This window comes from Asterias amurensis, chromosome 11 (assembly GCF_032118995.1).
Source record: "Asterias amurensis chromosome 11, ASM3211899v1".
In the NCBI taxonomy this organism is placed as follows: Eukaryota; Metazoa; Echinodermata; class Asteroidea; order Forcipulatida; family Asteriidae; genus Asterias; species Asterias amurensis.
In genome coordinates, this window is record NC_092658.1 from 7012146 (window position 1) to 7034791 (window position 22646).

The window sequence follows — 22646 nt, forward strand, 5'->3', positions numbered from 1 at the left end:
ATTTTTAACATTAGGATTTTAATATTATTAACATGATGGAGAAACAATCTAGTAAGGTTTGCAGAAACACTACGTACATGAGTAGGATTTGAATAGTTTCATGGTGGAGATACAATCTAGTAAGGTATGAGTAACACCATGTACATGGGTAGGATTTGAAATTTTGCATAGTGAAGATACAATCTAGTAAGGTTTGCAGTAACACCATGTACATGAGTAGTATTTGAAACTTTGTATGGTGGAGATACAATCTAGTAAGGTTTGCAACAACACCATGTACATGAGTAGGATTTGAAACTTTGCATGGTGGAGATACAATCTAGTAAGGTTTGCAGTAACACCATGTACATGAGTAGGATTTGAATAGTTTCATGGTGGAGATACAATCTAGGAAGGTTTACAGTAACACCAGGTACATGAAGATAATCGGTTTATGAGTTACGACAGTTCCAAAAAGAACAAGTGGTGCAACACCTCAAATTTTTGACCATCTATGAGGAAAATGTTTGACTCTAAAGAATGAAGCTCTGGATAAGCTGAATGAAAAAAAGAAAACACACAAACACCTGACAACCAAACAAAACTCATGACATTATTTTGCACTCTTAGAATCACGTTTTTAAAATGTCCTCAAGCATCTTTAGAGGAAGCCTGAGAGTTACTTGTCAGGAGGTGGAAATAATAATCCCAAATGAAATAGAATAAGAGGAAATATGAAAACAAAAAGATGAAGTAAAAACACAATGAGGATGTCGTGAAAGTCTCAGTCGATGACCTCCTTACTCATAACAGGCAGTAAGCTCTTCAATGTCCGCCCACAGCGCTGACATTTCTGCTTAACCTATGATGGTTATAACACTGTTACTCTACATAATACCAATTACATTAATCACCTAGATAATGATACGCACAATAGCTGTTATTCAGATATTGGTGTCATTAGAGGAAATGTCAGACATGAGTCACAAGCTTTCTATGAAAAAAAAAAGATTCTTTAAAATATTTTATTATCTGATAAAAATCTAAGTAGATCCTTCTCATTTGATCGTGTTGTGTAACATTCACAACTCAAACTATTACATGGCCCAGGGGTGGATTTCACAAAGGTAGTCCTAACTTAGGACTAGTCCTTAGCAGTGCTAAGAGATAGGACTGGCCCTAAGTTAGGACCAGTAACTCATCCTAACTTAGGACTGGTCCTATCTCTTAGCATTAAGTTAGGACTACCTTTGTGAAATCCCCCCTAGGTCATGTACAGTGCAGTTTAGTACTAATCACCTTGCATTTTTTAGCCCATACTTCTGGACTAACACACACAAGACCACATAGCCCTGTGGGGTCCTGCTATTGTTGTTCTATTATTCCATTTTCTAAAGAATTCCCCTGTGGGGTCCAAGGTTAACAAAAAATACCTTTCATTCATTTTGGTTTTTACCCATACACCGCTGGTGTTAGCACTGTAGACTCAGTACTTACCCAAGTTCAGTGAAAAAAAATCACTACTGCACTCATAAACATTTATTATTTGTATGTTTATTTACGTTTAATACACACGACAGTAAAAGACCTGCCCATAGTGGATGCCTGAACACAATCTTATTACCTTATTGTAATAACATAATAATAATGAAAGAAAAAAACACCCTTGTCACACGAAGTTGTGTGCTTTCAGATGCTTGATATCAAGACCTCAAATTCTAAATCTGAGGTTTCGAAATCAAATTCGTGGAAAATTGATTCGTTCTTGAAAACTACGTCACTTCAGAGGGAGCCGTTCCTCACAATGTTTTATAAAATCAACCTCTCCACATTACTTGTTACCCTGTTAGGTTTTAAGCTAATTATTATTTTTGAGTAATAGCCAATGCCTTTGTATAACATTTTGGGTTATCCTTGGCTTGTGATCAGTTCATGTTTTATGTATTCTCTTTGTATGCTTAATTGTTATGCCAAATAAAAACTATAATATTATTATATGCCTCTCACAAAAAATGCACTGTCTCACTTAAAGGCAGTGGACACTATTGGTAATTTCTCAAAATAATTATTAGCATAAAACCTTACTTGGTAACGAGTAATGGGGAGAGGTTGGTAGTATAAAACATTTTGAGAAACAACTCCCTCTGAAGTGGAGTAGTTTTCGAGAAAGAAGTAATTTTCCACAAATTTGATTTCGAGACCTCAAGTTTAGAATTTGAGGTCTCGAAATCAAGCATCTAAACGCACACAACTTCGTGTGACAAGGGTGTTTTTTCTTTCATTAATATCTTGCAACTTCGATGACCGATTGAGCTCAAATTTTCACAGGTTTGTTATTTTATGCATATGTTGAGAAACACCAACTATGAAAGCTAGTCTTTGACAATTACCAATAGTGTCCACTGGCTTTAAAAGTAGTTGTACAACAATAAGTGGAATATAGAATATGAATAATTGGCAAGTTTTTCAAATTACCCTTAACCCACAAATTAAAACAAAAGGTCACTAAAGGACCATGGCTACAAATATTCCAAAGAAAATAAGGTATGTACATATTTTTGTAATCTTAAATATCTTTGTTTACAACTGCATCGTTGGTGTGTAAAGTTTATTCTTTCAATTAATACAATTTATTTTTGAAGAAAAAATCATACCTTTTAAAAGATTTTTTTCCCTAAGTGCTATTACAAATTATAAACTTTCACCATATCTGAACAATGTTGGTTAAACTGTGAAAACAAAACTGTTCACCACATTTCAGTCTTGTAGGGGTTTTGCTGTATTTCCACTCATTCACTTCCCATCCTGTTCATCTACAATCCCGGCCAAAATACCTGGGCTTCCTACAAAAAAAACCCACCTTGACTTTAATAATATCAAAGTCTTATATAGCGCACGTATCTACCGAACAAGGTACTCAAGGCGCTGAGTATATACAAACTTTCAGAAAGATAGGTTATTGCAGTGATGAGTTTTGAGACCCTCTTCATATTAAATGTAGTGTCATTGATTGGTAAATACCCCGACAATTAAACCATAAAAACTTACTTGGTGAGAAGCACTTCAGCTGTCGATAGTGTTAACTATTTAAAGAAGGGATTCCCTTTGAAGTAAGATGGTTTGGGTAATGAGTCGCCCAAGATATTCAAACTGAGACCTTTTTTTTAAATGAATTGTTTCTTAGATTTCTGAATGCTGTGGCCAGAGTTGTGGTTGGTACATGCAGTCACCTCGCTATAGACCTTTTGCATATGACGTCATTTCAGTAGGGCGCCCTCACCTAGAGGTCAAAAGGAAGCTGTTCATTGGCCAATACTGTGCGCCGTGCGTACAAATCTGTGCGTCTCATTTGTTTCGTCACCATTTTTCCTCTAAGATGGCGGCTAGATGACGTCAATGCATAAGGTCTATACATGTACGTGCATGGATCCACAATCTTGTAAACAAAAATGTAACAGTTTCTTGTTGCTGTTTTCTCAGCAAAGAGGCACTGTATTCAGCTGAAACTTCTGCATGCGACTTTTATTGTTTCTTTCTTTATAAGTTGACAATAAATCAGCGTTACGTTGACACCAACCAATCTATGATTCTACCTTTAAATAAAAAGGTATTGTTCTAAAGACAGCAAGACTCCAGAAATAGCATTCACTGAAATGGATTTATTTATAGCCTATGACATCATCATATGGCAAGGCTATGGTGGCCTATTATTGCCACTCCATAACCAGGACGAGGCAATAGACCTCATCGAATAACCCCTTTGTTGCTAAGAAAGTGGTAATATTGTAGAGCAGGACGTATGCGTGTCTAAACGCATACATCACTGAAGCACGCAGCATGCAGCGATTCTTGTTTGATTTCTATTTCCCTTCAGCCCAATAAATACACGTTTAACAACTAGAGGGCGCACTGGTGATGCTTCTTGCACAAACGCAACGGGACTGTAAGGAGACGCCATTCTGTACGCGCGTTGAGTATGAAGTTCACGTTGGAGTTTGTGTTTATTGAACACTACGAGATGCTGTTTTGTCAACTTACAAAATGGCCGCACAAACACACGCTGTGCGATGCTGTTTTGTCAAATTAGAAAATGGCCGCATGCGCGCATGCCAGGGCGCATATATATGCCAGTGCGCCCTCTAGTTCTTATACATAACTCTATGCATCAGCCTCAGTTTGGTTTAATAGATTTGAAGGGTCAGAAAACAAAATGGCAACACCATGTTACTACACAAGCTCCTCATAGCACTTTTTCCAGCTCGGCCACCGACGTGACCGGAAGTTGGCACTGGAAGTTCTCACAGACATAAGCAGTAGCTTTTCCATCTACCATGGCAAGGGAAGACAGAAGACTAAGCTTGGACGAGAGGAAGGACGCATTGTTTCCATCGTTCAGGATGAGGATTTTGTTGGGTAGGAATCTTGAGTGGACGCATCTAAGGAGAGCCTTAGTGTCTTCGGCCTCTGGCTGACCTCGGATGATAATCTACATAAAGTGGACAAATTGAATCATTATTAACTTTGTCTGGCTTTGACTGGATACCTTCTGTCTCTTACTTCCCTGATGCTAATTAAAAACACAAAACAAGAGGAAATCAATAAAATACAATAACTTTTGCGTGCCAAAATTTCTTTTACAATATATTTTACAGAAGGTCTGCTTAACTAAATCGTGACCCCAAACTGTCTCTATTTTTGTTTTTATCTTTGACGGAAATAAGTGAAAAGGCCACAAGGATTTCCCAGTTTCACAAAATCAGCAGCAGTTAACCAATATTTTCTCTGCACATTTACTTTTACTATAAATATAATCTGCAGTGTCTGATATAAAAGAAATTTAGTGCAATAATTTTGTGAGAATAAGGTAGTGTACAGGTTACCAGACAAAATTCCATGCATTGGCTACAGTTTTTGACTAAATTCTTCTCAGCAAAGAGTACTTGTTCAACATCACTGTAATTAGCAGCTCTTTGACATTAGGGTCCGAGGACTAAATTTTAACCAAGATATCAGCATTGTTTACTGAAAGTAATTTTTTTTACCATTTAACGACCGAACATAAATATCTTTATAGACAATGTCTGACTTTAATACCCTACAAGTGTTCAATTAGTTAATGTTTATCAACAACTGCAACACAGTGGCACTTATGCACTGGCAGTAAAAACATTGACATTTCTTGGATATCAGCGAAATAGTTCGTCCGTGTCAGCGATTAAACTTGTGTAGTATCTCAAGACATGTGACAGTGAACGGACGCTTGAAAAATGCAACTCACATCCATGAAGCAATATGTCAAGTAGGCCTACATGTATGGTATGACTGAATAGTCTGATCTTGACGTTCAGGTTACATCTGAACAGTATTGTTTACCGGATTCTTTCTTAGAATATTGGATGTCTAGATACGTGTTAAAAGATTTTAACTTCAACCGACTACTTTTTGTAAGAGTCACAATAGACCTTATGCACATGATGTCATATCAGTAGGGCGCCCTCACCTAGAGGTGAAAAAGCAGCGTTCATTGGCCAAACAACTGATGTGCGGCGCAAACAAATCTTTGTGTTTTGATCATTTCATCATCGTTTTACCTCTAAGAGGGCAGATGGATGTTGTCAATGCGTAAGGTCTATAAAATGAAGAATTTTGTTAAATTAAAATTGGTAATGTTTTCAAAAATTAATTCAGTATCAAATAGGTCTCTAACAAGATCTGTAGAAGTTTTACCCTTTCTTAAAGTTTGAGACCTATTAATAACTATTGTACTGTCAGATACTACAAATAGAACTCTGTACATATAAAGTCAGACAACAAAAAACTAACCTGTATAAACTTGAGATTAAATGAAGTACCTTAAATCACTTCCTAAACTCTCATAACACGAAATCACCTCCCCACTTCTTAAAAATGTTTATACAAAGCAAATATTGATAGCAATCATTACCTGTTTAGGAGTACTTTGTTTGAAGACCAGGGCTGACACCATTTCTGGAAGAGCAACAGGAATTTTAGAAAGCCTTTCTGTAAAGACGGAGATAAGCTGATCGAATCTTGCCTCCCAGTCCTTATTGCCAGTAAACTGAGACAACCTCAGCAGGTTCAGAGCAGAGACAGAGTTGGCACTTGGTTCAGCACCATCTTGATCTTTGGAAGACAGAAGGTGGAACTTTTAGTTATATTAACAATTCAACAAATCTTTGTTTGATCCAAATAAACTCAAAACTTCCCAAGTCAGTTTGCCCTGTGGTTTATCACTTGATCCCTGGCTGCACCCGAACAAAGACATTGAAAAAATAAGGACCCGCCAACATAGAGCTAATTAGGTCAGTGCTGTCATGTTAATCCAGAGGTCGTTGGTTTAAATCCCACTCTAGTAAATTTTCTTTGTTTGGCCTTGAATTATATAAACATTTACTGAGTCAGTAATAAAGAAAGAAAAAACCCTAACCCCATTATATCGACAAAACAGACCATCATTAATAGTTTTGTAGGCCCTCACAATATTCAATAATAGACAGATTTGAGAGCCAAATAAAAGGGATACGGTGTATTCACATTTAAAGCCATTGGACACTTTCTGAACAGAACAAAAATTAAAAGGTCACAGATTTACAAATAACTTACAGGGTTTACAGAAGGTAATGGTGAAAAACTTCCCTTTAAATATTATTCCATGAAATGCTTTACTTTTTGAGAAAACATTAAAACAATTATCAATTCTAGATATCAAGAATAAAGGATTTATTTTAAACACATGTCATGACACGGCAAAAGGCGGAAACAAGGGTGGGTTTTCCCGTTATTTTCTCCCGACTCTGATGACCGATTGAGCCAAAATTTTCACAGGTGTATTATTTTATATAAGTTGTGGAACACGAAGTGTGGGCCTTTGGACAATACTGTTTACCGATGTTGTCCGATTGCTTTAACCTGGGGTCATTGACTTCCAACTCGAGGTAATTTGGATGACCATCTTTCTCTCTCGTGCTTCTATTTGCTGAGAGGTGTAGAGACTTTTATCAAGAATTGATGCTCAGACGTTTGGAAAATTAGTTTGGGAAAAAGTTCAAAAGACAATGAAAAATTTGTCCCTTTGTTGTAAAAAGCTGTGACCTGTGATACTCCTAATGTATTTTAAAATTAGTTTTTAATAATAGCGTTTTGCACTAAATGATATGGGAGTTTATTTAGTGGGGTGCGCACCACAATGGTTTACAGTTCTTTCTTGTGACCCACAAAGAAGTAGTGGTACTTTGTTTGTAATCCTTTGAGTAACTTGTTAAGTTACTTATTGTTGTGATTCTATATAATCCCACTTTATACAAGGCTTTATGTGGTCACATATTAACAATGTAACTGTATAGAAAGGTTTTGCGATAACACCATGTAGTGATTATCTCTAATGAGTTGGAGTGGTTCTGAAAAAAACCATTGGTTTCAACTCGACGCTTCTGCAGCTTTCTCCAGAAGATCAGAGCATACTGATCGAAGCATCGAGTTGAAATCAACGGTTCTTTTCATAACCACACCAACTCATTTAGAGACAGTCATTACATGGTGTTACTGCAAAACCTTTCTATATCGTATTTCCAACATTCAAAGTTTCAAATCCTACTTAATGTAACTGTAAATAGCTGTCAATGCCATACAAAGAATGCCTAATGAAACCATAGCTCTAGGATGAAAACCTTTGTGATTTATACTAGAGTTGTTCCAGTAACCCCATGGCAAGAAACTCAAGGAATCTACTTTAGAATCCTGCAATTCAAGCCTCATTTAGTGAGTTCAAAAGATTTGGTGGAGTGTGACAGTTGGGAGATAGAGGAGTACTGCCCAGGGCCCAATTTCATAGAGCTGCTAAGCACAAAAACTTGCTTAGCATGAAATTTCCTCCTTGATAAAAACAGAATTACCAACCAACTTTCCATTTGTTGCATATTGCTTGTTACTGGTTTTTAGCTGTTGTTTGCTCATCTTGAAAATCAAGTGAAAATTTGGCTGGTAGTCCTGTTTTTATCGAGGCAGACATTTCATGCTAAGCAAATTTGTGTGCTTAGCAGCTCTATGAAATTGGGCCCTGGTGGGTGGGTTAGGGGCATATTGAAGGTAAGAAAAGATTAAAAGATAAGTTGGCTTGAACCAATAGTAGGTGCACTAGGAATTGTTTTGATTAATAACAAACTGGCAACCAATCATCTTGCTTGATGTAGTACAACACAGCTTTTTCGTGGCAAACTCCAAACTCCTGAACACAGACCTTTTCGAAAATACCCATTGCGCAGGCGATAACTGTTGAACGAGGTGCATGCTGGTCTAGCTAGGGATCAAACTTAATTGCAAGCTAGACCAGCATGCACCTCATTCAACGCTTACAGCGCATGTACCGAGTATTTAAGAAAAGATCAATGTGCAATGCAACACCCACACTGTTGAACTCTGATTATGGAAGGTATGCCCAATAATACCATTTAAAGCATAATCAGTTAAAAGTCTAAAGCAATCAAACAAAACATGGAGTTGGATAGAGGGAATTGGCCCCCTGGCCTGTAATAAATAACTAAACCTTAAAGGTACTGGCCACCTTTGGTAATTGTCAGAGATCAGTATTCTCACTTGGTGTATCCCAACATATGCATAAAATAACAAACCTGTGAAAATTTTGACTCAATTGGTCTTGCGAGATAATAATGGAAAAAAATAACCAGAAAAACAAAACTTGTTGCACAAATTTGCGGGCTGTCAGATGCCTAAAAAGGTCTTTTATTAGTTGAGTGAGCATTTACCTCTTCTTTAAAAACTATGTTACTTCAGAGGGAGCCGTTTGTCACAATGTCTTATATTACCAACAGCTGTCCATTGTTATAAAAAGGTTTGACGTAACACCAGGTAATCTCTAAATGAGCTGGGGTGGTTCTGAAAAGAGATTATCATTACATGGTGTTACCACAAACCTTTTAAAATCGTTTTTCCACCATTCAAAGTTTCAAATCCTACTCAGCTCTCCATTGCTTATGAACAATTTAGTTTTTATGCTAACAATTATTTTCAGCAATTACCAACAGTGTCTAAGGCCTTTTAGGTGGTTTGGTGTTACCTTCAGATTAAGAATTTACGGTCCTCTTTCTCAAAAACTACGTTAGTTAGAGGAAGCCGTTTCTTACAATGTTTTATACTATCGACAGCTCCCCATTGCTTGTTACCAAGTAAGTTTTTATGCTAGTAATTATTTTGAGTAATTACCAATTGAGTCCAGCCGACGATTTTTACCAAATTCTTCATAACTTAAGATTAGTCTTGGGACTTAAGTTCGGTATCCATTGACGTTTGGGCCCATTGAACCATGATTGAGCCTACTCCTAGCGGTTTTGTTCCGCTATCATCTCCCTAAGAAACGATAGCGAAACGAAACCGCACAGTTCTAGGAGTACATTAAACCCATCTTAAGTTAGGACGAATTCTTCGTCCTAGCTCGAGGTAGGATTAATCCCAGTGTTTCGTAAAATGGGCTGCAGTACCTTTAATGGTATTTACCCACAAGGTTTGGTGTTACCTTCAGATTATTAGGCTTCCTAATCACCACCCACTCCCCCATCTAGACCCTTAGGGGTTACATTAGCAGTATGGATAAGAACTCACTTCTTATATTCATATTTCATCATGCGAGATTACAGCTAAAAAATAACCTTTATCATCTAATGGGGAGAATTGAAACCCGTCTAAGTGAATTTTGCTCCTGGGTAGGAAAGATATTGTGTGTTTGATATTAAAGGAGTTGACTTTCTAAAAGGTATCAGTTTGGAAAGATAAAAGACAAATCAGAATTTATGTCGGAGCTTAAAGACACTAGACATGCCTGGTAATTGTCAAAGATCACTAGGTGTATCCCAAAATTGGGCTCAACTGGTCATCGAAGTTGCCAGAAAACAATGAAAGAAAAAAAAAGTTGTTGCAAAAATTTGTGTGCCTTCAGATGCCTGAGAAAGACTTGGGATCTTTCTCAGACTCAAATATTTCAGTGAGAAAATTCCTCTTTCTCAAAAAACTACATTACTTCAGAGGGAGTTGTTTCAATATTTTATACTATCAACAGCTCTCCGTTGCTCGTTACCAAGTAAGTTTTTATGCTTAAAGGCAGTGAACACTATTGGTAATTACTCAAAATAATTATTATCATAAAACCTTTCTTTATTACAAGTAATGGGTAGAGGTTGATGGTATAAAACATTGTGAGAAACAGCTCCCTCTGAAGTGCCATAGTTTTCGAGAAAGATAATTTTCCACGAATTTGATTTCGATACCTCAAGTTTAGAACTTGAGGTCTCGAAATCAAGCATCTGAAAGCACACAACTTCATGTGACAAGGGTGTTTTTTCTTTCATAGTTATCTCGCAACTCCAACGACCAATCCAGCTCAAATTTTCACAGGTTTGTTATTTTATGCATATGTTGAGATACACCAAGTGAGAAGACTGGTCTCTGACAATTACCAATAGTGTCCACTGGCTTTAAATATATATTTTTAGTAACTACATGTACCAACATCTCCAGTACCTTTAAGTACAAAAAGTGGTTTTCCCTGGAAAAGTTTTCTGAAAAAAGTCCTGTAAGACAAAATAAGCACAAGTGATGCAATAATCCCTCCATAGTAGAATTAGTTTATACGCACCTGCCATAGAGTTATATATAAGAACTAGAGAGCGCACTTGCCTATATTCGCGCCCCGGCATGCGCCCAACAGGCGGCCATTTTCTAAGTTGACAAAACTGGCATCTCATAGCGTGTGTTTGTGCGGCCATTTTGTAAGTTGAACAAACAGCATCGCGTGAGCGTTCAATAAAAAAAACCTCAAACATGTATTTCATATTCAACGCGCATGCAGAATGAAGCGCTTGTCATCTTGCGGTCCCGTGGCGTTTGTGCACGAAGCATCACTCGTGCGCCCTCTAGTTCTTATATATAACTCTATGGCACCTGCAGACCCCAAACCAGTAAACTCAGAATTAGACAGAACTGCCAACAATTGCATCTTGCAATCAGTGCAATTTTGCACAACAATTTTAGAATTACATTTACATAAACAAGTTTTGATAATCAGGGAAATTAGTCAGGGCACTTTCTTCAGAATTAAAGAGAGTTGAAGCATTGCCTGTGGTCTATTTTCATTTACGGTAGCTTTTACCTTGAAGTGTGCTGATTACATTCATGCAGGATTACAGACACTTATTTGTTTGTGCGACTGTCAAGTCATTAACTCTATGACATTTGCCAGTGTCATAGAGTTAATGACTTGACAGTCGCACAAACGTGCATTACGCCCAACATCAGGCATGATAACACTAGGGCCATACTACGGTGCGTTTGTCGCACATTCATTTCGCTCACAGACAAACCCAACACTCATCACCAGAATTTAACTAGCTAGGGTCAAATATGTCTGACCAAAGCTATTGACCCCTTGCACGCGCGTTACACGCGGCGACTGATGCCACGCTTACCATATTGGTGGGCAAGTTAGGTTTACGTATTAACGCCGCGTCACCTAAAACGCGCACTTCACTGCATAACACACAGCATAGAGTTATATATGAAAACAGTAAAATTACCCACCAGTATGGTGCACTCAAGATTTTTCTGATGATGACGCCAGGTGAAATAGGTCAATACAGTAGCCAGACCAAACTGTTTTAAATTTTGTGTAAGACAGAATCGGACAACTTGAGAACTAGTTTGGTGTGACCCAGTCTTAAACCAGATTACTTCGAAGTGAAATGTTTCTCAACTATCGAAAGCTGTTGTAGGCTTATAAACCAAACGTTTTTAAAGAGCAATTACCAAACGTATACCTTTCCTTTAATTACATGTCAGTTTCTATTCTATTTTATTGATCATCCTGTGCATTTTTCTTTCTCTTGATTTATAATAAATTTACAGTTGACCTGAAGATGGCGATGAGAATTCAAACTTTCATAAACACTGGAGCAAAAAGTACAACCGTATGATCATAAAATGTTTGAGTTTGTTCCACAGCTGTGAGTTGAGCTAATAAATACCTAGCTAAATTGGCATTCCATGAGGGAGCCTATCTGCTTAATGGAGGTCATTTTTTACAGCATTGAGTTACTAAAAGAAAAGGTCTAGAAAGGATGCCATGTGATGCAGGATTTGTATTTAAAGCCATTGGACCCTTTCAGTTCAGAAAAAAAATAAAAGTTCACAGATTTACACATAATTTACAGGGTTTACAGAAGGTAATGGTGAAAGACTTCTCTTGAAATATTAGTCCATGAAATGCTTTACTTTTTGAGAAAACGGTAAAACAATATAAATTCTCGTTAGCGAGAATTACGAATTTGTTATAAACACAAGTCATGACACGGCGAAACGCGCGAAAACAGGAGTGGGTTTTCCCGTTATTTTCTGCCGACTCCGATGTCCGATTGAGCCTAAATTTCCACAGGATTGTTATTTTATATATAAGTTGTGATACACGAAGTGTGGGACTTGGACAATACTGTTTACCGAAAGTGTATAATGGCTTTAACTAACTATGTAAAAAAGATAATAATATTACTGTACAGTGCTTGTATAGCGCTATTCCAAGGAACATGATCCCAGAAAAAATGAGTCGTTTGTTGACCCAGGTCAATTTTCATTTAAAACTAATTTTACTTTAGAGAGTATCGACTATGCTTTCGTCCTGTTGAAACCCCATGTTGATACCCCCTTGGGTTCAAAACTTGTGAAAAAAGAAACACCAAGAATGTGAGAGAATGAAACTGGGTAAAATAGAGTTTTGAGTCAAGTTGCTTGTTGAAACTACACCAGCACATTTTCTTTCAATGCTAGTGTTAACCTCTTTCTGATTTCAATTAGCAGGAAGGAAGTTGCCCACAAATAATTTCGCATTTAAAATAAAAAAATATCTGTGAAAATTTCAGCTGTTTTGGCTTGTTTCTCCAAACTGATATTTCTGACAAACGACTCATTTAGCTTTATCACATCACAGACAGTCCTTGCCCACCCCAACAAAAGTATTATAAGCTGCAAAGGGGTGGACGGTCCCCAAATATGAATAATGATGGTAACTCAACTACCATGCTGTTTCAATCAAGTTTAATGAGTAATGGGTAATCTCCAAAGACCTGTTTCACTCTAAAATACATTGCTGTTTCTTTGTATGTTTCATAGCATTCAATGAGATTTTACTGCAGCCCCGTGCTCCCTCTGCAGACTTCTCCCTCTTGCATAAAAAAGTATAAGTATCCATCAAAAACATTTCCAACATATCATTGTATCTACACAACCAACTTCAACAGTCAAGTTTAAGACTTGTTAAGACCCTTTTGATGCTTTAAAGGCAGTGGACACTATTGGTAAATTACTCAAAATAATTATTAGCATAAAACCTTTCTTGGTGACAAGTAATGGGGAGAGGTTGGTGGTATAAAACATTGTGAGAAACAGCTCCCTCTGAAGTGCCATAGTTTTGGAGAAAGAAGTAATTTTCCACGAATTTGATTTCGAGACCTCAAGTTTAGAACTTGAGGTCTCGAAATCAACACAACTTCGTGTGACAAGGGTGTTTTCTTCTTTCATTATTATCTCGCAACTTTGATGACCGATTGAGCTCAAATTTTCACAGGTTTGTTATTTTATGCATATAATGTTGAGATACACCAACTGTGAAGGCTAGTCTTTGACAATTACCAATAGTGTCCACTGCCTTTAACCCATATCAAAATGTAAGACCAAATATTAATAAATAAAGATGGGGCGATACAGCTACAACTGCTCACATTTTGTTAATTGTTTTACTTGCAGTGTTCGTTCATTTCAGGTGAATGATAGAAAATTCTAATACATACTTAAGCCCATTTTTTATTAAGACCTCTAGCAACTAAGTTTATTTTAAGACGTTTTGATAACTCGAGAAACGTATAAAGCAACAGAGCCACTACAAAGAGGAAATATTGCAACCTATTAATCTGTGTGTGCAAATCCTCATGTGACATCTAAGAAAAGCTGAGGATGTTGATGTCATCATCATCTGACTTTCTGATTGTGTGGAGAAGGCATCAGGATGCATGACATTCCTGCATCTTCCTTAAGTCTAAGATGCCTTGGGGGGGGGGGGGAGACTACAGTATGCGGGAAGGTGTGTGGTGTCTGTGGTGTGGATATTAAAATAACTTCTTGTGGTTACTCTTGGCTATTTATGTGGGTGTTATAGAAAAGATGTAAATGTGACTTATACTCAAGAATAAGGTCTGCGGAATGAGGCTATACTAGATATACTGTTTGATCCAATTATTAGAGGCTTATGTCTGCTGTAAAAATAAACAATAAATAATAAATAAAGCGCATACTATCACTTCTAAGTCCCTACATGTTCTATATGAGTAAAGAAAACACCAATGTAAAAAAGTACCGACAGAAAAAAACGATAATTGATTAAGGTTGAATATTAATTGCACTTAAAGGCAGTGGACACTATTGGTAATTGTCAACATATGCATAAAATAACAAACCTGTGAAAATTTGAGCTCAATCGGTCATCAAACTTGCGAGATAATAATGGAAGGAAAAAAACACCTTTGTCACACGAAGTTGTGTGTGTCTAGATGGTTGATTTTGAGACTTCGAGTTCTAAGCCTGAGGTCTCAAAATCAAATTCGTGGAAAATTACTTTTTTCTCGAAAACCATGGCACATCAGAGGGAGCCGTTTCTCACAATGTTTTATACCATCAACCTCTCCCCATTACTCGTAATCAAGAAAGGTTTTATGCTAATAATTATTTTGAGTAATTACCAATAGTGTCCACTGCCTTTAAGGCGATTTTCAATTGCTCAACTGTGACTGCTCCCTTAACTCAGGTATGCCATTCCACAGTTCAGCTGCAGCTACTTAGAATGACCGGGCTCCGTACAATTTCGTAACCGGGATAAGTTGCAAATAAAGGAAAACAACTTCCTTCCAATGGTGTTGATTTCCTTTAACTTCATCAAGAGGTGACCTAAGTAACTAAATCGTCACTAAAGATCGGTCCTCACGCAACCTCTGTCAGCGGTTCACATCGGTATGTTAGTCTTTACACAGCTGCGGCGTGTGAGCAAATTATACCGAGAAAACCGGCCTACCTACCTAAAAATATCCCCCATCTGTGTATTGACTTGGCTTGGCTACAGCGCAGTAAATTTATAATTCAAATGGTCTGTGGTGGTTTGTTAAGAGCTTAATCTGTAATAAACAAACAAGGGATCTGTAAGTGCTCTCTGTTGTGTGAAGTCAACAGATGGCGATACATTTTAGAGTCTGTAGATGAGCGTGGTTCTGATTTATGACAATTTATCATGGAAACTGCAAACTGAGCTTAAATTGAGTCTACTTTATGTAAGTGTAATTACCCCTCAATTCAAATGAAATGTGTTTCATGGTAATGGTGTTAGGTTACAGAACATTCAGAGAATTATTCAATCGATCAAGCAATCCATAGACAACTTTTGATCCTTTATGCTGATTGTCTACAAACCACTGATGTAATCGCCAGCTTCTGCCACAGTTTGGGAGCAGAGTTACTGGAAATGCACTGCGTGTGTGAACTTCAAGCAACTTGTTTGCAATTGGAAACAAGCATTACTGTGGATATTTTCAAAGAGGACAACAAAACAAGCTGACCAACAAGTACAACAAAAACACGCTGATCCTTTCTATGGCTTCTATCCGAACCTTGGTCCTTGGTGTAAGAAATCTGACATGCATTTTACCAAATATGGGCACTGCGCCAAAGGCGTGGTTACTTCATGTTTATGTTAATAAACACTGATGACTGGAATTTATCAAGATTTCAAAATGACACTTTAATTGAGCCTGGCGAGGTAACTCCAGGTTAGAGACTGTTGTCTGCCAAAGGCAATACACCAACTCTATCCGGATCAACAATTCCAAATCATGGACCCCCATCTCATAAAGAGCTGATAGGCTCACAAAAATACTAAGCATAGAAAAATGTTTGCTTAGCAGAAAAAAGTCAGCAACCAAAGTACCATTTACTGCATACAGCCAGACAGCTTTCTAATCGTACGCTGCTTTCTTGAGCATAAAGTCATAAAAAAAAAGTTTTTTCGCTGCTATTAACTATATAGTTCTTGGTAGTTTTTATTTAAGGATATAATCTCAGAATACAATATCAATATGAGATATTTAAAAAAATGTGTATTTTCAGAATAATCAATTAAAAAAATTTTTTGTTTGTGGTTATTAAAAAAAATTTGGACCCATACACCAGCCCAAAAATTCAATTTTTAAATATTAAATAGCTTCATAATAATCTTTACACTGAAGAACAAAGTAATGCCTCAATTAAACCAGATATTTTAGTTCAAAGGTCTCCAACATCAGTAATTTCCAATGACCTTTCCTGGCTTAAACAAACAACTTTAACTTTGTGGTTTGAATCAGAAATGAAATTCAAGATCCTGGCCAGGGTATTTTTGTCTCTTTTCATTTAAACCAAATTTAAATTTTCAATTATGTCGTACAAAAAGTACCAAACCCTTTCAAATTGAGGTTGATGCCTGTACGCAGACATATTTTAAAACTTCCGCTTCAGCAAATTAGTGAGAACTTGTTTGGTTTGATTTGATTCTCTCTTAGGTCGATCAATCTGATGATAACAGCTGATATAATAACATCAGCCCCAACCTCTCAGGTAAACCTGCCAAGCTATTTTCTTATTGTGCCAAATATATAGCTGAGAGGTCGCTGTAGTTAAAGGGAAAATAAAAGTTCACAGATTTACAAATAACAAACAGGGTTTACAGAAGGTAATGGTGAAAGCCTTCTCTTGAAATATTATTTCATGAAATGCTTTACTTTTTGAGAAAACATTTAATCAATTATCAATTCTCGATCGAGAGTTACAGATTTATTTTAAACACATAACACGGCGAAACATGCGGAAACAAGGGTGGGTTTTCCCGTTATTTTCTCTGACTCCGATGACCGATTGAGCCTAAATTTTCACAGGTTTGTTATTTTACATATAAGTTGTGATACACAAAGTGTGGGCCTTTTGACAATTCTGTTTACCGAAAGTGTCCAATGGCTTTAAAGGGAAGGTAGTATACGTTTGGCAATCACTCTTTTAAAGAGGAAACCCCTGGCCAAAACTTCATGGGGTGAAATATCATTTACTTCTGCTGCCCCCTCATTATGGAACGACTTGCCGGATCATGTTAAACTTTCTCCATCAATAGCTTTGTTCAAATCTTCCCTCAAGACTCACCTAATGAGGACTTTGTAACTTTTCCCGTTTAATGTGTCACTGCACCATAAGCATCTTTAGATCGATACCGGTGCACTATAAATGCCCATGATTATTATTATTATTATTATTATTATTATTATTATTATTATTATTATTATTATTAAAATTAATGGCAATAAAAACCGTTGGTTAGAAGCCTACAGCAGCATTAGATCATTTAAAGAAAAACATTTCCCTTCGGAGTAATGTGGTAATGTAAAAAATATATAAGTATTTAAAGGCAGTGGACACTATTGGTAATTACACAAAATATTTATTAGCATAAAAGCTTACTTGGTAACGAGCAATGGGGAGAGGTTGATAGTATAAAACGTTGTGAGAAACGGCTCCCTCTGAAGTAATGTAGGTTTCGAGAAAGAAGTATTTTTCCACGAATTTGATTTCGAGACCTCAAGTTTAGAATTTGAGGTCTCGAAATCAAGCATCTGAAAGCAACATGTGTGACAAAAGTGTTTTTTCTTTCATTATTATCTCGCAACTTCAACGATCAACTGAGCTAAAATTTTCACAGGTTTGGTATTTTATGCATAATATGTTGAGATACAGCAAGTGAGAAGACTGGTCTTTGACAATTACTAATAGTGTCCAGTGTCTTGAAAATTTGAATCTAAATAACAATACTGCGTAAAACGGGTCTCAGATTGTGTATTCCTATTTTAATAGGGATAATTCTTCCTGTGTGGACATAATCGCTCCAGACTTTCGGCAATATCTCAAATAGGTGATCATCTTTGGATATGAAATTTGAAGGTGTTAGTTTAATTGTAGGCCTGTATGCTTCAGTTTTGAAAGGGCAAGGGCACCAAGGCATTGTCTCCGTGGTTGAAGGGCATCCTATGAGGAGATTGTAAATCTACTAGAGCATCTCAAGGGCACAAAAGTATTTTCTCCTTGGTAAAGACCACCCTATGAGGAGATTGTAATATTCTACCGGGGCATTTCAAGGGCACCAAGCCATTGTCTCCCTGGTGATGAAGGGCACCCTATGAGGAGATTGTAAATCTACTAGAGCATCTCAAGGGCAACTAGGCATTTTCTCCCTCGTGATGAAGGGCACCCTATGAGGAAATTGTACCAAGAGCACCAAGACAATGACCAGGGGGGGGGGGCATGGAGGCAAGTATTAGGCCTGTTATTGTATCATCTACAGTATTAAAACAATCGAACGGTTCCAAAAACCAAAGGTCTACCCTCCCTTTAACTCATCAGGAAAGCCTATGAAAGGTATATATATGTTACATATTGGACCAGTCGTCAGGTATGTTATATTGGACCAGGTGCCAAGTTAATAACATGTCGCTGTCAACTTTTCCAACCTGGTGAGATACGTGATCTTGAGTCAAGCTGAGTCTGTTATTCCCGAAGACTAGACCGACGGAATTAATTACATCCACTGAAATGATGCCAACTGTCTGGACTATGTAGATGTTGGAAACAAAATAATGACTTCATTTCTCAGAACTATATTACGAAAGAGAATTTCAATTGATAGATAAAAACAGATCTTGTAATTACAAAGTTGTAAATTTCGATACAAGTATTGTGGAGGATACAATTGTTTATTGTACAAAACTTAAGCACAGCTACACAGCTGTTGTTGTTCATTATTTTGCATCTCCAAGACTCTAAAAATAGGCACAAGATATTATTCAAGGGAAAGTTCATGCAATGTCACAGGGTCTTCATTTTCTATCAACAAGCATGATATTTGGTCCTTGAAAAAAAAGCAGGACAATTTTATTGAGTAAAAGGGCTGACCTACCATACGGTGTAGGCTTTAATAAGGGAATCAATGTGTGGTGAAGAGGTTTTCAACTAGTGGTTTAAACCCAACGAGGCCTGGTTCTTGATAATTTTACCAAGACGAAGTCGAGGTAAATTATCGGGTTTTACACTAGTTGAAAACCGATTCAACACACTTTGATTCCCATTCATAAATACCTTTTCGGTCAAAAAACATCAACACTTTTTGGTCAAAAAGTAAAATAAATGCAAAAATTATAATTGTTCAATGATTTCTTTCAACACAACACCCCTCCAGCTATAAAATGGTAAGGCCCTCGGGTAAACGACTCCTTATAAGGGAATGGTGTGTGCGCAGCGCGTATTGCGTGATGTTGCACAACTGTCCCGGCCATTGGTCTCGACCAATAGGAATGAAGAAACTGTCTTATAAGCACAGGTGCAAGCTCACGTGTCAGGCTGAGGCCCATGTTTTTAACCCTTTTTTCTTGTCATAAACAAAGGTTTATACACACCCACATGACGCGCTCTCCACCAATAGGAATAGCGAAACTGTCTAAGGTATTTATGAATAGACTTTTCAGGCTAATTAATCACAACTTCTCTGGGGCAAGTACTTCTAGACTACCCAGCCAGACTACAAAATAAAAACATATCTCAGGTCTGATACTTCATGCAGGCAATGAAGGTGATTGCCTCCATGCCCCCTGGTCATTGCCTTGGTGCCCTTGAAATGCTCCAGTAAAGATTTACATTTTCCTCATAGGGTGCCCTTTACCCAGGAGAAAATGCCTCGGTGCCCTTGCCCTAACAAAGCATACTGGCCTGATATCTGTCTCCAAGAACAAGACATGTCGCCTTGACAACATATGCAAGGGTACACATTATGGGAATGGCGCGGGGCAAAAAAGAAAAGATAAGACAATCATTACTGGCAAGTTGCCCTTCGCAAATTTTTCCGAGATCAAATGACAAGAAATAAACTGTCAACTTTCAACGGCCTTTGAGATGACAAACAAAGGCACTGAGATGTAAAAGAAGTAAAGATAAGACAACTTGAAAACCTTGAGATATCCACTTAAGGTTCTGCATTCCTCACAAGATGAATGTGTCAGTGATATTTCTTATTTAGAGTAAGATGTATCAAGTTGCTAGTGATTTGTTGTGGAGGGATGTCAGTAGGCAGAGTGTGACCTCCCAGAAAATTAGCCCTGGGTCATAAATGTTTTTCTGAGACGCTGAAACATTGGCTTTAAAGGGAAGACATAACAGTTCTGTGGAAGAGAAATATAAAATCTTTTTTACGCTCTACAGATGGACGTAAACACACCAATCCATCAACTTGGAGGTTACACATTACAGAGAATAAAAAAAGCAATGCTATTTTCATCAACTGCCATTTCGGGGAGGCAGTTCACACTTTCAGTGGTATAGACCGTGCAAGTCTCGCGAGAAATTGAACTTCCGGGACCATTGTGGTCCCAACCTAATGGAGTTTTACGTTTGGGAGATTTTGTTCTGTCAATAATTTTAGTTTACATAAGTTATGACTCTAAAAAGTGAATATGTTCTTGGGAATGTAAAAATAAGTGATTAAAAACAGAAAAGTAAAATCAATTCAACAAATTAACGAAGAAAACTAAAGAAAAAAACTTGACCTCCAGTTTCCGGTTTACTCTAAACAATTAAGAATATTACCCAATTGACGTTCCCATTATCGCTGAACCTATGTGATGATCGCACCAATTGGACGTGATTCACAAACGGGGTTTGTTAGAAAAACCATCCAGGTCGATGTCGAACAGCGATCCTCGTCCCGATAAATGTATAATATTTACGTTAACTTAAACAAAACAATTACTATGTACACGAATTAAAATAATAATTATACAAAAAGTACGTTAAAAATAATAATCTTTAAGGATTTTTTAACAAATAACAATTTCAATACAATTTGGTTTTGTACAAAAATATACTTTTTTTCGAATTAAGTTCTCATTTTCGCTACGAGCGAGACTTGCACAGTCTATAGATAAGAGAGGGAGGGGGGGGGGGGGGGCATGCCCCTCAATTGATATCCGTACCCCCTTATTTGAAAACTTGGTTACAAATTACCAGAACATTTTAGTATAAAATATAAATAAAACAATAAAACTCAAATGTTGTGTGGTATTTGCTCTTTACTTCCACGTCAGATTATCTTATAAAAAAATAGTATTTACTAAATGGCATATCAAGAGCACTCAAAAAGAGACTCGGTAACAAAACCTCCAGTTTTAAATTGGCCAGAAGTGCCCCCTAATGCAAATGGTTGCACCCCTTGTGCCCAAGCAATAACTTAAAGTTTCTGCTTACTCATAAGGCTGGCTGGAGGCTTTGTAGAGCAGCGCCGCTTGCGGCGGATACCGGCGTTATAAAAGTTTCCATTATTATCATTAAGATGTCAATATTTATATTCCCTTAATTAATGAACCTGGGGGATAAAATTGAAGATAAACTTGTATAAGCCTTTATGAGATATGGGGGACACAATGTTACAACTTTTTAAGGTTTGGGTAAATTTGTGTGTATACACCCAAACCAAACAGTACACTCCTATCACGTCTACCATACCTCAAAAAGGCTTATTAAGAATGATAAAATCCCCCCCCCCCCCCCCCCCCCCCCCCCGTTTATAAATACTTCATGAAAGATTTGGACATATCTTATGATACCATTGTAAATTGGGGAGGTAGTGCTTTCTGCTCTATCGGCCAGGCTTCGGATTGATGATACCCAGGCCTACATCCGTATGGACTGCAAAATGGGGTAACCCTGTTTCAGCCCTAGGAGTAGGTGGCAACGACCTCTGGAATAAAATAATTGTAGCCCACACCTTGAAGTGGCCTTCAAGCCCTGTGTGTCTGGCAACTTGCATAAAAAGAAAGAAAAAAAAAAAAGAAAAAAAAAAGTGACTGGCCCTCCTGGTGGAGGGATGGGAAGAGCGACTGGAGGGCAGAGACGCCTTAAAATCTGTTATTTTGTTTTCTAATCTGTACTTTAAAGCAACCACAAAATAAGAGACTTAAGTTTTGTTCATCAAACAGAATCATACTTCCAAGAAATGTTTTCTTGAAATTACTAATCCTGCATTCTTGAAGCTACCACTTCAGATATTTCATCTTGAACTGTTGATTGCTGACTGATTTCACAACAGAGTGATACACATATCACTGTTAATGACTGCAAATTAAAAGTCAAGCATTTCCACTATTGTTCCATCGCATCAAGAGATTGATACACACTACATTGTTATTGCCACATCATTAACGATCTAACCTGAATATGACAAATCCAATTGGCATGAGCAGATATTGCTTCCGCTCATGTTTTTTTAATCGTCTCGTTAATGAGTAGCAATTAAGGATTCTTGGGAAAAGAACGAGCCACCAGTGATCAATTGACATCCTGTGCTATGGCATCCATCAAGACGGCAACTTGCCAGGAATGCAGCACACTGCCTTGCGGTTATAAACACGATGCTGGTAGTGACAGTTTGGTTCTGACATAAAGACAGATAGATTACTGGCACTGGATAGTTCTGGAGTATCACTTGA

The 22646-nt window shown here is 37.4% G+C and overlaps 1 protein-coding gene across 1 annotated transcript in view; it reads right to left on the minus strand.

Moving 5' to 3' along the window:
- Window positions 1–1211: 1211 nt before the first annotated feature.
- The window catches only part of LOC139943882 (spermatogenesis-associated protein 20-like), a 43282-nt gene continuing 21847 nt past the window's right edge, over window positions 1212–22646 (minus strand). The window contains exons 15-16 of the mRNA XM_071940758.1: window positions 5924–6123; window positions 1212–4465 (exon numbers count right to left, since the gene is read on the minus strand). Of these exons, the coding sequence (XP_071796859.1) occupies window positions 4220–4465; window positions 5924–6123 (446 nt within the window). The 3' untranslated portion in view covers window positions 1212–4219. The remainder of the gene's footprint in view (window positions 4466–5923; window positions 6124–22646) is intronic.